This window comes from Dermochelys coriacea, chromosome 5 (genome assembly GCF_009764565.3).
Source record: "Dermochelys coriacea isolate rDerCor1 chromosome 5, rDerCor1.pri.v4, whole genome shotgun sequence".
NCBI classification, from domain to species: Eukaryota; Metazoa; Chordata; order Testudines; family Dermochelyidae; genus Dermochelys; species Dermochelys coriacea.
The window spans coordinates 72,190,487-72,209,267 of NC_050072.1; the positions used below are offsets into that span (position 1 = coordinate 72,190,487).

At 39.3% G+C, this 18,781-nt stretch overlaps 1 protein-coding gene across 5 annotated transcripts in view; it reads right to left on the minus strand.

Moving 5' to 3' along the window:
- The window catches only part of EPB41L4A (erythrocyte membrane protein band 4.1 like 4A), a 222,784-nt gene that overhangs the window by 112,710 nt on the left and 91,293 nt on the right, over positions 1-18,781 (minus strand). For 3 of the 5 annotated variants that reach the window (XM_043514706.1, XM_038402800.2, XM_038402801.2), the window contains 4 exons: positions 13,562-13,613; positions 11,939-12,017; positions 6,649-6,746; positions 2,693-2,813 (listed from right to left, as the gene is read on the minus strand). In XM_043514706.1, the coding sequence (XP_043370641.1) occupies positions 2,693-2,813; positions 6,649-6,746; positions 11,939-12,017; positions 13,562-13,613 (350 nt within the window). Of the gene's footprint in view, positions 1-2,692; positions 2,814-6,648; positions 6,747-7,564; positions 7,661-10,801; positions 10,892-11,938; positions 12,018-13,561; positions 13,614-14,526; positions 14,582-18,781 lie in introns of those variants that run through there. The other 2 variants (XM_038402804.2, XM_038402805.2) reach the window with 2 other exon arrangements.

The window sequence follows — 18,781 nt, forward strand, 5'->3', positions numbered from 1 at the left end:
AGGAGGTGGCATGATCGGATCTGCACATGACTTCTTGTGCAACCTGGTGCAGCCCAGGAAGGAAATGCTGTGCTTCGCTGCAGTCCATGACAGGGACTTGTTGAGAGGGCGATACGAGCACTTATGACCCTCTCGCTTGGCACTGTCCTGCGCTGGAGGTGCTGTTGGATCAGGGCGAGAGGTGGTAGGTGCGGCACTCATCACTGGTGAAGGGAGAGGCACCATCAGTTCCACCAGTCGCAGATAGAACTCCACATATCGTGGGAGAGCCTCCTCCCCGAGGAACTTCTGGAGTCACAAGAGACAAGCCTCATAGGTCCGTGAACAGATCTCACAGCACGCAACGAGATGCACTTTCCCAAGCAGTCCAAACAGTGGCAGTGCTCATTGCTCACTGAGACTAAGTGAGAGCATGACACTCAGTCCTTGAACCCTGGGATGCAGGGCCTAGTCACCCAACAAGTGCTCTTGTAGGCGAACTACGAGTGCGGAGGAGAGAGGATTCCAACCCCAACCATGCGGCAGTAAGAGAAAACTGAAGGACCGTCCATGATTTCAAATACATCTACATCTATGACTTCTTTTCCACCCTTAAGCCCTCCCTTATCTCTCCTCCATTGATTCCTTCCATTCCACTCTCTCTTCCAATCTTGACTCCCTTGCCCTCTCTCCCATCACAACGTCTAACCTTTCCCACTCTTACCCCTGGCTTTCCTCCAACATCCGTTTCCTCTGCTCTTGTTCCTGTGCTGCTGAATGTCTTTAGTGGAAGTCCCACAACAACCATACTGATTGTGTTCATTGCAAATTCACTCTTTTTTCTACCACTTTCTTAAACAAACAGCTCTATTTCTCCCTCACTGAATTCCACAGCCACAAAAACAGCCAACATTTTGCCACCTTTGATTCCCTCCTTAGACCTGCCCATCCATCTCCACACAAAAACTTGTAATTTTTTAAAAAAATCTATATGATCGAGCATGATCTCTCCTCTAATCCACCTTCAGATCCCTCCTGTAGTCTCACTCTTCACCTTGATGCTACAAACCCATGCCAGCTAATAATGGCCAGGCAGGTGCAAGCTAATATTACAACTATGGATTGGTTTATTAAACCTACACATTGTACAAAATATATGTAAAAACATTCTCATTAACACAACTGTCCTCCATCACCACTAATTTATCCCCATTTGTTTCACACACCTCTGTGTGTTTTGTTTTTAGGACTAAAGTTATCTAAAGGCAATGGCTGTCTTTTACTTTGCACGCAGCCTAGCACAATGGATCTAGCAAAATGATTGGGAATTCTAGGCACTACTGCAATACACAGGGAGGAAATAATGTCCTTCAGTTAAGCACTGACCAGGGACTCAGGAGACTTGGAATCAATTCCTGGTTCTGACACAGATTTCCTGTGTGACACTGGGCAAGTCACTTTCTCTGTGCCTTGGTTTCCCATCTTTAAAATGGGAATAATGGTACTTCCCTGCTGCATTGAGAAGTTATAATAAGACTATACTAGTGATATATTAGTGATTATGAGGCACTCAGACAATAAGGTGATGAGGGCTACATACATAGATAGAAATAAATAATAATAGCTACTTTCCCCTAAAAGGGGAAGGTTCAAGTCAAGATGCTAACTGGCAAGCACCCCAATGTCAAGGGATGAATGTTCAAGGAGGCCATGTCTCTATATATCTGAGGGAAGTTAACACCTCCTCTCATTAAGCAAGACATAGATAATGCCAATCTGCAGAAGCTACTAGCTGCAAGGCCTTACCTGGCATTTAGCAAAATATGTACTTTAATGTAGCAAAAGCATCATGGTATCTAAACCTACATACAAGAATGTTAGTCTTTTCAGATAACCCTTTAATACCTCAAACAAAATTAAGCAGGGGATATAGTGCAACAGTCATAAAAGAACCTTCCTGATCAGTTCTTACTGGGTAGATAAGCATTGTTTCATGTTCTGTGTATTAGGTAACAACATGAGAGGACAGCATGCTTATAAATATAAAAAGGCTCTTTATTAAGAGAACTATTTAGCATTCAACTCATGTGTACACAGACTAACTTCCTGTGCCTTCTCCAAACTCTTCCCTACTGCAGCCTTCCTCCATGTTCCATGAAGATTGCTATATGCATGATTCCATTACAGCATCTAACGATTTGGCAAGGAAACGGGGGCCCATTGTATTAAGTGCTGTATGTACACATATCGAGAGACGATGGGGAACTGAAGCACAGAGAGATTAAGTGACTAGCCCAAAATTACACAAAAAGTCTATGGTAAAGATGAAAACTAAATCCAAATTTCTTGGCTCCCAGTCCAGTGCCTTAACAATAAGATACTACTTTCATCCCCCTCCATTGCAAAATTCAGAGTGGATAATCTGGACATTTATATGTATTTTTAGAATTTTTTTTAACTAAAAGGTACCTAAAGTACCATATCTGTTCTAGTTATATTTCTAATCAGTTATTAATATAGCCACTCTCTCTGTATTATCTCTATTTTAGATTTCTGATGAGCATAAAAGGATGTTTCATGTCACTAGCACATTCTGCAGACCTTCATTCTGGCATGACAAAGCTATGTGACAATACATCAGTTCCTTCTTCCCTTCTACTTAGCACCTGTAGCACATGATTTCCCATGCATTATAACAAAACTGAATTCTTACATCAGAGTTTTGTGTATCCGTTCTATTGCATCTTCCAGTTCTTCCTTCTGGTCTGGAACAAATCGGTATTCTGACACATAACCTGCAGTGTGCTTATATGGGTCATAGTCTCCCAGCTCAGCTATGGTGCACAAGAAAAAAAATTGTCACAAGTTTCACACATTTTCCCATTACCCAAAAGATTTACTGTCTAACCAATCTGCATGTGCCACTGCACCTTTTTCCAAGTAACTCTATGAGCTCACCACTCAATAGGTAAAAGAAAACTATTTTTTCTTATTGGAGAGGAAAAATGCATGGCAATGTTTTCCCTTTATTTTAGTTTATTAACAAAGCATTGTAGACCAATCCATGCAAGACTGGAAGAGAAATTTCATTAGTAACATGTTTTTTAGAGGAATGGAAGGTTCAAGGGCTAGGAAATATGGTATGAAGTTTGTCACCTCTGCAGAACTGGAGCTAATTGAGTTGAGGTCAGTAATAATTGCAACAATATGCTACTTTGTGGTGCATGTGAAATGAATTGATGTGCTGAGTCCAGTTCTTAGAAGGTTGGTGCCCATATAATGAAAACGAACATTCAAATGGGCATTGACTGCTATCCTTGTTGGGAGTCCTAGCAGAGAAGTCAAGGACTGAATGAGAATGGAGATGTAACTATCCTGTCAAGCTTAAAGGTAGTCCTTTGAGAAGAAAGCTGAAGGACCTATAGGTAAACAAAAGACTTTAGTCTCCAGTTAATTTCAGTACATTTCCTGAACACTAAATTCACTTTAAAAATCAAAATAATGATTAAATCATATTTAAGAGAAATATGGGGACTTTATTTTAAAATTTAATAAATGATTATGCATTTTAATATAATTGTTTTTGGAGTGCTCTGGAATTTGCATATAAGCAAAAGTGACATGATATAAAGTGACAAACTATTTGTCTGATGAGCCACAATCATATCTGATACCCTTGCAAACAGCTGTATATTAAATGTATATCTCAATCAGGGCCCAATTCTACAATTCTAATTTACATTGAGTAACATTTAAATGAGTAACCCCACTGAAGTTAATGGGACAATTTGTGTAAGTGCTTCTTAACATGAGTAAAGGCAGTACCATTAGGCCCTCAAGGAGGCAAGGGTCTCCCCAGAAGCCCAACCTTATTGGAGGTTCCCATCCAAATCCCACTGAAGCCATGGACATTGCTATGCCTCTTCACACACCATGAGGTCAGTGCCATAAATCATAATGAAAAAAATCCCATAAAACATCAGCTCATTTTTGTTATGGGTTTGTTTTTTTGTTTACATATTAGTCTTGCCTCCAAAACAAGAGACTGATCTGATCAGCAGAGATACAGGAATTCCCCTCCCCACCGCTCCAACCCCAACACCCACCCCACAAAAAGCCCAACAATAAAACAGTGACCCTCATGCCTGAAACAGAATCAACAGCAGGAATGACGACTTTGGGCTTCATTGTGCACTTTAATAGAAAAAATCAGACTGCACAATAGAGTAGGTGTATCTCTGTGTGCTGTAAGGCCTGCAGAATGTGTAGTGTACACTGCACTCTATGTTGTTGCCAAGCCTGTAGATGCGATTCCCATGCTAGTGCTTCTGGCTTATAAATTCAATGTTTCACACAAACATATGCATTATGTGAGGGTCTCTATTTGCATATTTTTTATCAGATTCAGCCCTGATGTAAGAAGGCATAACTTCTTATGAAGTCTTATGAAGATACGCCTGTTTCTGCCAGGACTGAATTTAGCCCTTTGTAACTACTATGTACCTGTTCTAGCTCTCCTATCCAAAATGAACTTTTCTAGCTATTTCCTTGTGGCATTTAAAAGAAAGAAGTATTGGCCAATGAGATTAGTACTCTATAAACAATCTTTGACTGGAGCTGCAGATTCCCTACAGTTTAGCCACTATGCCTATGATCAGGAAATAGAGCATTTATTCTTGTTCCTATTTCTCATAATCTGTTTGAAGATGATGCAGTCACTGCAAAACACTATATCTGACCAATATATGGCAATATTTCACAGTCAAGGCACAACGGTCACTGAAGTGAAAGGCCTATTACAAACAACCTTCTGGGTTGGGTCATATCACCTTCCATAGTTGGGGAAATGTCAGTGAAAAAAACCTCAGAATGTGACATGTTTTAACTTTCCTGAGAGGCATGTCATATGCCATGAAAGTCTCTAATCTCCTTTCACATTCAATAAGTTATTTCATTCTGTTGTGATCTCTCAAACATGTTGTTCTAAAACAGAAATTAAAGGAAGAATATTTTCAGCTTGCATTGGGTAGCTGCTACTGAATCATACTTGGATTAATGATAAACTGGATAATCTTCACTTAGTATCTGCCACAGATGAAAACTGTAAATTATGAGTTTTCTATACAGAGTTCCCAAAAAAATATAAAACCACGATATCCCTGACTGCCAAATTTTGCATTTGGATATCTGATTTTAGCCCAAAGATGAGCAAAATCTTACTTCTTACTTACTTTCCATTAATGTGAAGTAGTTCATGTTTGCTCTACCAAATCCCTGGGATATACTAGCACTCATGAAATCTGCTTCTCAAGTGCATGCCAACAAGTGAAATGTTGAATTAAAACTTCACGCTTCAAGTCAAAACACATCCCTCCCCTTCATTATCTTCAAGTATTAGTATTGACATAAAGTGGTTTTTGCAGGACTGTATCATTTTGGATGATCAACAGATTTGTCTGGAGGCTCCTGCTGGCACTTCAGATCTACACATAGTTTGATGAAATAGAAAATATGATATAAATAATATTGGGCTGCAGACATACCCTGACTTGTAATGTCATCAAGCACTAATAAAAAGTTCTCTCTGTGGACAGTCTCGGTAACTCAACCATCAATAACCGTCAGGTATTTCAGAAGAGAGACCATAGTATCTTCATTTAAAATGCATGTAATTGGTTCTACATAATCTGTACTGAAGTGTCACCTATTTATAATTCTCCTGTTAGTCTCTGTAATTTAATTCTTTTAAACTAACATACAAAGACTTAGATTAAAGTCTCCATTTGCTGCAATATTTGGAATAAATCATAACATTAACTGTCAAGGTTCCTTCCCCACTCTGAACTCTAGTGTACAGATGTGGCGACCTGCATGAAAGACCCCCTAAACTTATTCTTACCAGCTTAGGTTAAAAACTTCCCCAAGGTACAAACTTTGCCTTGTCCTTGAACAGTATGCTGCCACCAACAAGCTTTTTAAACAAAGAACAGGGAAAGAGACCACTTGGAGACATCTTCCCCAAAAATATCCCCCAAGCCCTACACCCCCTTTCCTGGGGAAGGCTTGATAATAATCCTCTCCAATTGGTACAGGTGAACACAGACCCAAACCCTTGGATCTTCAGAACAATGAAAAATCAATCAGGTTCTTAAAAGAAGAATTTTAATTAAAGAAAAGATAAAAGAATCACCTCTGTAAAATCAGGATGGTAAATACCTTACAGGGTAATCAGATTCAAAACAGAGAATCCCTCTAGGCAAAACCTTAAGTTACAAAAAGACACAAAAACAGGAATATACATTCCCTCCAGCGCAGCTTATTTTACAAACCATTAAACAAAAGAAAATCTAATGCATTTTCTAGCTAGATTACTTACTAACTTAACAGGAGTTGTAAGGCTTGCATTCCTGTTCTGTTCCCGGCAAAAGCATCACAGACAGACAAACAAAAGCCTTTCCCACGCCCCCAGATTTGAAAGTATCTTGTCCCCTCATTGGTCATTTTGGGTCAGGTGCCAGCGAGGTTACCTTCTTAACCCTTTACAGATTAAAGGATTTTGCCTCTGGCCAGGGGGGACTTTATAGCACTGTATATAGAAAGGTGGTTACCCTTCCCTTTATTTTTATGACATTAACAAACAAAAGTTATCAGTTGGTCAGAAGAACTCACACTGAATTGCATATGCTCCCAGCTGAGCTGCAATGTTGATGGGACAGGGCATGCGACCTTGCAAAACATCTTGCTTCACCTGCAAAAAAAATTGATACCTAAAACAGAGAGAGAAAATGAAGTTGTTAGTTCAATATTAAGGATTCTGGTGTACTTAGTAACATTTTACTGCCTTCAGGTTTATTTGGGGGAGGGAGGAAGGTCTGTAGCTCATCTTAAAGTGACATGGTCAACTCAAAAATCATGTTTGCATCCTCTGCAACATTTTTTTTTACTATTAATGTTAAAGTAACATCATGATTATTATCATTGAAAGACTGGAGGAGGAAAAAATTCTCTAGTTTTCCCATTTGTTTACTTTGTGCACTTGACAGCACACTGTTGATAGTTAATTTCCCTAGAAAGAGGCGGTTCCCCTAGTTTGTGTGGGATTTTCAGGCAGCAGGAGAGAGAAAACATTGTTTAAAATCAAACAGGAAAATATGATTGTTAACCCACACACGGAACAAATTTTGACCTAGCTAGTAGAGCAGAGCAAGGGAGACACAGGACACAAGGCACTCACTCACTCGTTTGTGTGGGCTTGTAACAGGGTCTACAAACCCCATATTGAACACAGACAGAGGGGGGAGGAAAGTCTCTCCCATTTACAAGCGAGCAGCTTGATCACAACCCCAAGCAGTTGCCAGTCCTGGAGGCAGGCATCCACAGCTGCAACCAATAAAGAAAACAGAGCCTGCTGTAAAGGGAGAAGTGTAGAGAAGGAAAGGGAGGCACTAAGGCCTGGAATAGCAAGGTGGTGACAGTTTTGCACTAGGCTACCTCCAAGAAAACAGCCAGGAGACTGAAAAAGACGGCAAGCCCAAAAAGTGAAGGTCTGACAGGCTTAATTGAAGGTGAGGATCCAAGAACTTACCTGACTGAAAGCAAACAAAGAAGGGTCAGTCAGGAGAAGCTGAGGCCCCTCAAGAGACCATCCCAAAAGGCATTGATAGGGCTCTATGTACCACAGCCAGCAAGTGTGGGAGGAAAAATAGACACCACAGGGCCACTATATTCCATTCCTCTACTTGCAGGTGGGCAGGAAGAGGTGGAGCCATGGCTCTGCCTCCCAACGCACCAGCCAGTTGGGCTACATAACTGTAAGTACAGAGTACTTCCCCCTCAGAGCAGGAGGAAACCAGAAGGGTAGATTGTGACATTCAATCTGCTTCCAAATCTGCCCCGAGGCAGCAAAATGCACTTCCCCTTACTCAGGGCTCATGGTAAAGCCACAACTGAGCCCAAACTTAGCAAGAGGAGTCAGGAGTAACAGAAGCGACTTTTAAGAATATTTTTAACTGACAACATTTTAAGCTGACTGTGTCCCTTTAAACTCTGATATTGCCCCATATTCACAAAATGTATTGCATACAACTTCTTTAATCACAACCGCACACATCAAACACATGTATGGTAAACTGTTCACACAGGCTGGAATAAATTAAATGAGAGTATTTGATATCCCCTCTTTAGCACATGAACACTGACTTCCTAATGAAACACTATGAACTAAAGACAGGATCAGAGCAATAGTAGGTAAGAAAACAAGTTATCTAGTTCAGTTTTTCAGATACTCTAGTACATTTAAAGGAAATATTTTTAAATGCTGTTTATGCCAAATGGATATACGTCATACCGTATCACATCATACGGAAAGAATATCAGTGATTTCTTACAAAAGCAGTTTTTAAAAGATCTTTTTGTTATACAGGCACAAATTGGTCATACTTACATACTGAACTTCCCTTTAGGAACTCATTTATTTTACAGAGCCAAAAAAATTAATAATAATGTATAATGCAGTTATTTTGTATTTATTATTGCATTATCATTATTATTCTTGCAAATATTTAGTACTTTCTATATGTTCATAGTAAATTATTGAAATATTTTTGTCTTTGGGCAATCCAGACTGCAGATTATATGGCAAATAATCTTTGCATTACTGTGTTAAACACAAATAAAAATTGCCAGTGTTCAAGGACCTTTCAGTGCTATTTAATCTGGGATCCTTCCAGCCCAAATGAGCTTCTTTTGCTGATGGTTCCCACAGACCCCCTGGGCATTCCAGGATATACAGCTGTGCCATTTGCACCCTATTTCTTATTGGAGAGGAAAAATGCACAGTTATCTAAGCCTCTCTTCCTCCCAGGGCCAAATGCCTTATATGAGAAGGCATACTGCAATGGTATCAGGAAACACAGTGTGCACGCTCATTATTGCTCCTTAGCATTTTAACTAGCAGGCAGATTCTTATTTGGATGAATTATTATGACAGAGAAGAAATTTAAAGGTCTTGGGGAGTTTACAACATCTGTTGGCTGACTGACTGAAAATGAAGTTCACTTCCAATATATCTCTCCTCCCCTCAGCATTTCCAGCAGTTGCACAAGACTGAGTATGGCCTTACTATGTGTAGCCTGCTGCACAACCATTGTCTACAGCTCGCCTGGATATGGATATTATCTGCCAGTTCTTTGGTATTTCCCTAGAGCAGGGTTTCCCCTGAGTTCTGAAAAGTGTCATTTTAACCACCTCACATTTTCTTCATACATATCTATCCTCACAGTTAGCATAATCTAAAGTAAAACAAAAACAACTTAACCTGCTTTTTAAAAAATTCTAATTATCCCCCATTTTTAGGTACATGTTGGATCCACTGATTTGCCTCCATCGTTCATTTTCAAATTTTAACTACTTGGCTCTATATTCAGAACAAAATACATATAATTTAACACTGCACGTTATTGCCAGCAGCATATGATACCATTTAATGCAGGGACAGTATTTACAAAGGTGATAAACTGTGGGAATAGATCTGACAATATATGGTACAAATCATCAGAGAAAAGTTAATTAAAACTAGAAATCAAATTCCTTATAAAAGGGAACTTAGAATTAAATACTCTAAAGTAGGTGGGCAATAAATACCAATTCTTTTGCTAAGATGTAAAGCTAATATGGATGAAAAAATACATTTTGAATAATTATTTAGATAATAAACATACAAAATGGGCATAAACATTCAAATCAAAGGCTGTCAAATCAGTGTATATACATCTAAACCGACATTTCAGGCACAAAAATGCTGATTTGAGCACAAAATGCAAAACTGGGGGCCTTATCTTAAATGTCCTTATTTGTGTATTTTCACTGTGGATTTGAGGAAGAAATAGCTTTTAAAAAAAACAAAACAAAACCCCCACAATTTGCAGTCAGAAGCATCAATTCTGCCTCCTGTGAGGTGATGATACTCCTCACTCCTACTGAAGTCAGAGAACGATGGCAGTACTTAGCTCCTTTTAGGATCAGGCCTCTAGGCCAAACTTGTACCTCAAATGTTCGCCATTTGCTCTGCCAAAGTGCATAGATAATGGAGTCTAAACATTGCTTGAGCAAACACACCCAGGAAATATTGATAACCAGTCAGCATCTTTTTTGCCTACAGAACACATCAATTTCTGGTGTAAAGAGATTACAAATTTGATAGGTTTTTACTATTCAAAAATAGAAATCACATAATGTGACAGAAGTATTAACATCAGATAACAGTAGGCTCCATACCACTGTACATAAAAAAAAGAAAAGTCAGTGACCATATACCATGAATAAATATAGATAACAGTGTCAAAACACTGGAATCACATACCTAAGTTTGAAAATTATCACAATAAAGAAAAGAAAATTGCTTTAATGTATTCTATGTAGAAGGCGGTGATTCTAGCATAAGCATTCCTTCTGAAAATGTGTCTATTTCCTACAGGGTTTAAGGTAAGAGCCCAAAGAGATAAAGGCTCAAATAGTTTGATGACATTTGATCATGCAGATTCTTAGCTATGTATTATTGAAGATTGCAATTATAAGCGTAGTACTTTCCTATGCCCCCTCCCCACCTAGTTTTAAAAAGCACAAATTTTGTGTGAGCAAACATATTGCACACACAAACACAGACTAAAGAAATGCACCCTGCATGCCAAAATGCTTTTTGCAAAGATGTATGCACCTAATAAGCAGTGCAAATCATTAACTGACCTTGTTATAAGCAAACTTTATGCATTTTTTTTAAATTTAGCTCTTAAATTGTCATTTCACAGATATGAATCCAACCTGCCTCCAGAGTAGTAATCACAGCAGGTTCTGTTGCCGGAGTTCTCCTCCCAGGGCCATCTTTTTTCCCCTGTGAGCAGGGTTGAAAGTGGTTCTGGAAAAGTACAGGAAAACTATATCAAACTTTCGGGGCAGATGGGGCATTACACTGCAACTAATGTGTGCTTTTTCACTGTACAGAATCATAGTAGTATTAGTTTTTCCTAGTTCAATATAAAACTTGTCAAACTGGGAGGTTTTGTCACTATGAGGAAAAACTAATGCCAATATGATAAAAACATTCTTATAGTAGTACAGGAAAAATAGTTTTGCTTATTTTTCCACCATTAACCACCTTGGGTTAGGAAATGAAAATTTGTGTGTATTGTAATAAAGTTTGACATGTCATGTTTCACTTGAGCATAAATGTGGACAGCAAGAGAGGAACATTTCCACATATTTATTACTGCCAGTCAGCACACTACATCCGTCTAAATATGTCACTTGAATATCAGATTTCTTTGTGAATCTGAAATGAACTGTCAGAGATCTTTTATACATAAAACACAACAGATAAGCTTGTGTGTATGTTTATGCAAATGTACTCCTATAGTGTACTCTTAAGGGGCGAACTGTTATTTAAATGAATCATACACGTTATTTTGCTTTTCCACATGTTTTGCATATTTTTCAAGAGACCAGGAGAAACACTTCTTTAAAAATAGTTCTGGAATTTAAACCATGGCCAATTAAAAGGAAAGCAGGTACTCCGTACAGCCGTATTTGGATACACAAACTGGGAGGAGTAATCTAAAACCTCTCTCTAGAAGTATATCCATCACAGGACATGTATAAATCCAAATGTGACAATACATTGCTTAAAAAGGAAAAATTCCCAACAATCCATACAAAACCCTGACACCTGCCCATGTATCCTATAGCACAGGTTCAATCCGATCTTCCAAACAGAGGTTTGTACTGAACAATGCAAGCTTCCTCTCAGTTTTCTTACAGACACAGGTATGTAAGCAAAAACAAACAAAAAAGCCCGCAGCAGCGTGCACCTGTATATATATGATTACAATCTTAATTTTATTAATTATGATTTCAGATCAGCACATCATATGCATATCAAATATATAAACAATATGCAATACTATACCTGGTTATTTCTTCCTTAAGTTTGCATGGATCTTCTGCATAGAACTTAACACCAAAATATAGAGTATATGGTGGCCCAGCTAAGAGAAAGAGAGAACAATTAACTTTTGTAGTGCATACTTATAAAAAAAAAATCTTTGATTATAGAAGAGCTACTGAACTGCCTATCTATCCAAGGGGTTTACACAGCCCACCGCCCTTCCATATCATCACAGAGTGATATTCCTAATGGACTCCTCATGGAGTCTCTTTTCTCTTTACAGAGCATAAAAACTTTGTTGGAACAGGATGTTTTTGTTTTCTTTGGTTATTGTTTCTTCTATTTGTTTGTGAATACAGCACTGTGTCCAATGTGAAACATTCCCCATGATAATTAATAACTGAAAGTATAATTATGCCTTATTTACCTAGTAAAATATTTTGAATTTTGTAATTTACTTTTTAAAAAGTTTTAGCTCTCCAATAAAATCCAGTAACTCAATCCTACAATTCCTGTTATGATCATATTTATTCCAATGCATACTTCCACCAACTTCAACCAATGTCCCATTGATCCAAGTGACTTCAGTAGACTATGTGTGATATTAAAGATACACATGGTAGTAAACTGCAGTCATGCTCAATCCTGCAAATACCAGCCACCAGGAATTGAGTTTACTACCGTGTTTAGTCCCACTGACTTCACAGAGCCCGTGAAATGTAAGTATATTTATCTTTTTTTTTTTTTTTTTTTTTTTTACAAAACAAACCGAAAAGCAGCTTTTCCTGCCAAGAGTTCAGATGTCTGTATTTTCCCTTCAGCAGCTACAAGACTTTCCTGTCTCAGAGATGACAATTTAAAACTCTGAAGGGAATTCTGTGCTAGGTAGTTATGATGGTATTATCTGTTGCAAGCAAATCCTGAATGCAGATTGTGGTAGATAAACAAAATTGCTGCTCATCAAATATTTTCTTTTAAAATATGAATGTATTTGTCATTTGAAATCCTTCACATACAATGCCAGATTTCCAAAAGCAGACACCATCTATAACTCTGTGGGAGATGCTTGGTGCCGAGCACTTTTAAAAATCTGTTTGTATTATTTGGAATTTTACTATATTAATTATTAATATTTTTACAAAATGTTTCTGATTTTCTATTAAAGTAAAGTAATATTATTAACCTTATTAAATAATATTTTAAATTATGGGATATTTGTCTCTGATATCTAAAGGCTGACACCAATAAATAATTCATAAAAAAACTAGGCAAATTTTTGAATATGGACCTGAAGCAATATTTTTCCAATTGTAGAAGGGAAAAGAAGTCATTCACTTCACTTAGCAAGTCAGAGAAACCAAAGCCAGTACAATTCTAAATTATACAATTAAGAACTATACCATATACCAGTACTTCCATTGTTTTAAGCAAAGGTTAATCACAGAAACATCCTTAAGTGAGAGAAAGAAATTACACTCAGTCGATGTATGTAATTTTGATATGGCTATTAACTGCAATATTGATACAGCTCAGGAAACTATGATTCTGTCATGCCTCAAAAATCAAGGCCCACTACTCTGCACAAATGGTGTCCTCTGTCTCCATCTTCAAGAACTGTTTATGAGGTTCAAATAAAATACATACTGTTTATCAATTCCTTATGGTCTGCAAGGGTCCTTGCAGGATCCAGCCAGTACTGTGAGAATAGATAGGGAAATTAGTCATTTATCATGGCAAGCTATTAAAGATTTAGCTTCAAATTATACATTTATTTATATATTAATGTTTTTTCACAAATACAGTACAAATGAATTACAAATAATTATGTTAAATATTAGGAACAATGAATTTAGAGCCTAATCCAAAGCCAACTGACGTCAAAGGAAATTGACTTTTTCTTCTATATTGGTAAAACACAGAAGCCTGAGTAATTTGTTGGTGGTGGTTTTATATATATATATATATATATATACACATATACATACACACATTACTATAAAAATCTGAAGCGTTGCAGTCTGCAATCCGTAAATGAAAATGATAAATCCATTGTTTCATGTTCTCTGTGTGTGTATATCAATCTCTCCTCTGTTTTTTCCACCAAATGCATCCAATGAAGTGAGCTGTAGCTCACAAAAGCTTATGCTCTAATAAATTTGTTAGTCTCTAAGGTGCCACAAGTACTCCTTTTCTTTTTGCCTCATTCAGTTCACAGGATGGATGCCTAAGAAGGCAGAATTGAGATTGCAGAGGCAACTATAAATCTGGCATTTCCTCATGCTTGACTTTTCAACCTAAATGATATTATTTTAACGTATCTCTTCGTATACAATTGGTATCTATATGCTTATAAAGCTAAAAAGTAGTGAGGACTGTAATATCATAAAAAAATCAAATATAGAGCAGGGATATGCTAATTCTCAATAAACACATCAGGAAGGTAGAGCTTGCCTACCTTGTAATAGTAATGCCTAGTGAGCCTAGGCAGGGCTCAGCTGCTCTCTCAGCAGAGAGCCCCACCCCCTAATCAGGCTCAGCTGCTCTCCCAGCGCACGCACACACACGCACGCATGCACGCACACTAAAAATACAAAACCATGTACAACTACCTTCTCCTGCAACAGAACTCCCACTCAAACTCCCCTGTTTAGAGCTCTGTTTGCTAGCTCCTGTGCCACTGCCTGACTGGCTGGCTACCTTTATAGGGCCCCTAGTCAGAAGCCCCACCCCCTAGGCAGGGCTCAGCTGCTCTCTCAGCACAAAGCCCCACCCCCTAATCAGCAGTTAACAAGAATATCTGAGGAACAGTGGGGTGGGGTGGGGAAATAACATGGGGAAATAGTTTTACTTTGTGTAATGACTCGGAACCTGTGGAAAAAAACAATATGTGATTTTGTAATTATCTTGTATCATAATGTATATGCACAAGTGGGTTGAATTAAGATTGCTAGGCAACCACAAATCTAGCATTTTCTAACTTTTGAGTGCTTGATTTTGCAACTTAAATTATGTTCTTTTAATGTAAGGAGGTTTGTATATAATTTCCTAGCATTGGTTCTTGTTTGTTTTGTTTTTAAGGAAAAGGGCATAAACAAATTTGGTTACATTTGGTATAACAACTTCCCTACAATGGGCCAACTACAGGAACCTTCACCACTGCAGAACAGATTGCTACCGCTTGTGCTATAAAACCATGTTCATTAGTAGCATGCAATGGCTGTTCTCCTCGAGGGCGTGATGGGCTGCTGAGTCCTTATGATGGGTCAAGAGAGGTGCAAGAGACTAGCCCACGCCTGGCTCATTTGCTCTATTCTCCCAACCCAAGAGTTGGAGGAGATTCTGCGCCAAGTAGGATCCCAGAGGGGAATGGGTCACTGGCAGTGCTGGAATTACAGGGATACTGGGGGCATGGGGCCCCTTAATACTTTTATGGCTACCTCACTTCTGTCTTATTCAAAGGCACTGAGCGGGGAAACATGTTTTGCCCCTTAACTTCTCACCAACAATTTCTGTAAACTGCATGCACATGCTGCCTTGCAGCAATCTTCCATATACCATGCATATCACCAACTGTGCCAGTCACAACTTCATCTATCTCTGGGGCAGGTGCAGCGATGGCCATACTGGTGATTCGGGCTCCGCAGCTTCTGGGGGTGGAGGCGAGAGCAGGACCCGGATAGGCTGGGACAGCCACCATGGCACCTGGGTTCAGGCTGGGAGTAGACAGGAACCAGGGTGATCAAACCAGGGCCAGGAGCAGCTACCCCTGGCGAGAGAGACACAAACTGCTCGAACCCCCCTTCCCAGCCTGGAGCCGACTGCCCCTCCCCCAAGTAGCTCCCCTCACTCCCCATGCAGAGCACCCACCCTGACTCCCCTTCCTATTCCCGATACCCTGACCTCACCCTTTTGCCCCTGACTCACCCTGCTCCCCAGGCAGAGAATCCACCGCCACATCCCCCCTCTGCCCTGCTCCCTAGGCAAAGTGCCCACCCTGACACTCCGTTCCATTCCTAGACATCCGAACTTCCCCTATCTGCCCCACTGTCCCCGACTCTCCCTTGGGTGCAGGTTCAGCACCAGCAGCATGGTGGCTGTGTCACACAGTGGCTCCCTGTGGTGGAAGAGTTTGGCCCCCGCAGATGGGGCCCTATCTTTCTGTGGTAGCCCCAACCCTTCCTGTGCCCTCCCTCTTTCTGGTCTTGGCCAGGCAGGCTCAGTCTGGTCTGTTGGGAGCAGGGCAGCCAGTGATCCAAACCTCAGTCTCCCTCTCACACACATCCACAACAACTGTATATCCTGTGAGATGTTTTGCTTTCATGGAGTTAGGGCGTCAATGTAAGGATCTGAGAGTAGGGTCAGAGTTAAATTAGAGGCATAGAGAGGGCCTGATCCTGACATAAGAACGATTACTTATCCAAGTCTCCTCCCTGAAATCAGTGTGAATATTATGATGAATAAGAATTTTCAGGATTGGACTCAAGAACAGTAAAATTTAAAAAAATATGCAGGGGTCACTTGGGTGTAAATGGTGGAGGAATTTTCACCACAATGGGCCAGATTTTCAAAAAAGATAAAGCAACTAAATAAAATGGACAGACTCCCACTGAATGCTGCTGGGTACTGGGTACAGAGATAATTACCATAACATTTAAATCCTGATCTGGGCTTTCAATTATTTACAGCCATAACATCTGGGTGTATTCAGACCCAGATCTCATCTGAATCCATATGTAGTTATAAATGATATGTCAAATCCTCAAATCATTTAGGCTTCAGTCACCAAACACCAAAGCCCATATATAACTGGTTACAAAGGTCCTACTGGCCACCAAGTCTAAGGTCATTCTACACTACAGGAACTATACTGGTATAGCTATTGTGCTATAGCCATGCTTGCAAAGACCTATGGAAACACCACCTCCACCAACACCAACTCCACACGACGGTAGGTAGGGCAACGGAAGCATTCTTCCCTTGACATAGCTGCATCTACACCAAAGGTCAGATTGGCATAGCCACGGCACTCAGGAGTGTGGATTTTTCATGCCCCAGGCCCATGTAACTATGTCAACCTAACTTTTAAATGCATATCAAGCCTAAATACAGGACTGCTAATAATCTCATCTTAAAAAAACCAAACCCTGACACCTTCTTTTGAACCACTGGGGGGTTGGAGCATATGCTACTGATTCTTAACTTGGATTTAAAAATCTGGCTCCATTATGTATATTTAAAGCTATTCCAGGTTAAACACATACAAAGCAACTTGGGGAGTGTGCAGTAAATTCCATCTGAGCAGTGCATATTATTTCCTAACTACCTTTCTTTAAATGAATGTTAAAAGTATTTTTTTAAAGCTTCATGCCAGGTTTCTGTGTAGGGTCAAATCTGGGTCAAACGCTCAGAACCTGTTTGAAACAAAACATTAACTAGATTGAAATTTTTTCATTTGCTGTGGTGTCAATCAATGAAGTGACTGGAATCGGTAGGCTTCTCACCTGACAGTCCACAAAGCATCTGGTGCTCTGGTTGTGCAGCTCAGATTACTATGAAATTGTAATCTTTGTCTCGAATGGGGTCACTGAAATGCTTTGGCACACAAATTTTCGTTCTAATTCAGAGCTTTTAAAACCAGAAGGAACCAGTGTGATCATCTAGTCTGACTTGCTGCATAACACAAGCCCGAGGGCTTTCCTGAATGAAATCCTGCTTCATGTCCAATAGCTGTGATTGAACTAGAGCATATATTTTAGAAACATGTCCAATCTTATTTAAAACTGTCCAGTGATGGAGACTCCAGGACAATCCTTGATAAACTGTTCATTGATAAAAACTGCACCTTACTTCTAGTCTAAATTCGTCTAACTTCAACTTTCAGCAATTGGCTCAAGTTATACCTTAGTTTAGAGGATTGAAGAGCCCTTTATTATTGATTTCAGAGTAGCAGCCGTGTTAGTCTGTATTCGCAAAAAGAAAAGGAGTACTTGTGGCACCTTAGAGACTAACAAATTTATTAGAGCATAAGCTTTCGTGAGCTACAGCTCACTTCATCGGATGCATTTGGTGGAAAAATCTCTCCTCTGTTTTTTCCACCAAATGCATCCGATGAAGTGAGCTGTAGCTCACGAAAGCTTATGCTCTAATAAATTTGTTAGTCTCCAAGGTGCCACAAGTACTCCTTTTCTTTATTATTGAATTTCTGTTCCCCAGGTAGTTATTTATAGACTGTGATCAAATCATTTTTTAACTTTCTCTTTGATAAACTACATAGATTGAGCGCTTGGAGTTTCAGACTTGAAGTGTGGACACCAGAACTCGCTACAGCATTCCAGGAGCAGTGGCACCAATGCCAAATACAGAGGTAGTAAAACCTCCCTCCTCTTACTCAATATTCCCCTGAATAAAGGATTGCATTAGCCCTTCTGGCCACAGTGTGACTCCAGGAGCTCATGTTCATCAGATTATCCACCATGATACATCCCTCAAAAACACTTTTCAGAGTCACTGCTTCCCAGGATAAGAGTCCCCCATCCAGTAAATACGGCCTACATTCTTTCTTCGTAAATGTATGACTTTATATTTGGCTGTATGCAATTCACATTGTTAGCTTGCACCCAGTTTATCAAGCATTCCAGATCATTCTAATGAAGAGAACACTTCTCTAATACATTTAACCAATCTCCTAATTTTTGTGTCATCTGCAAACTTTATCAGTAATGATTTTATATTATCTTCCAGGTCCTTGATAAAAACATTAAATGGCATAGGGCCAAGAGTCAATTCCTGCAGAGTGACACTAGAAACACATATGCTTGCTGAGGATTCTCCATTTACAAATACATTTTGAGACCTATCAGTTAG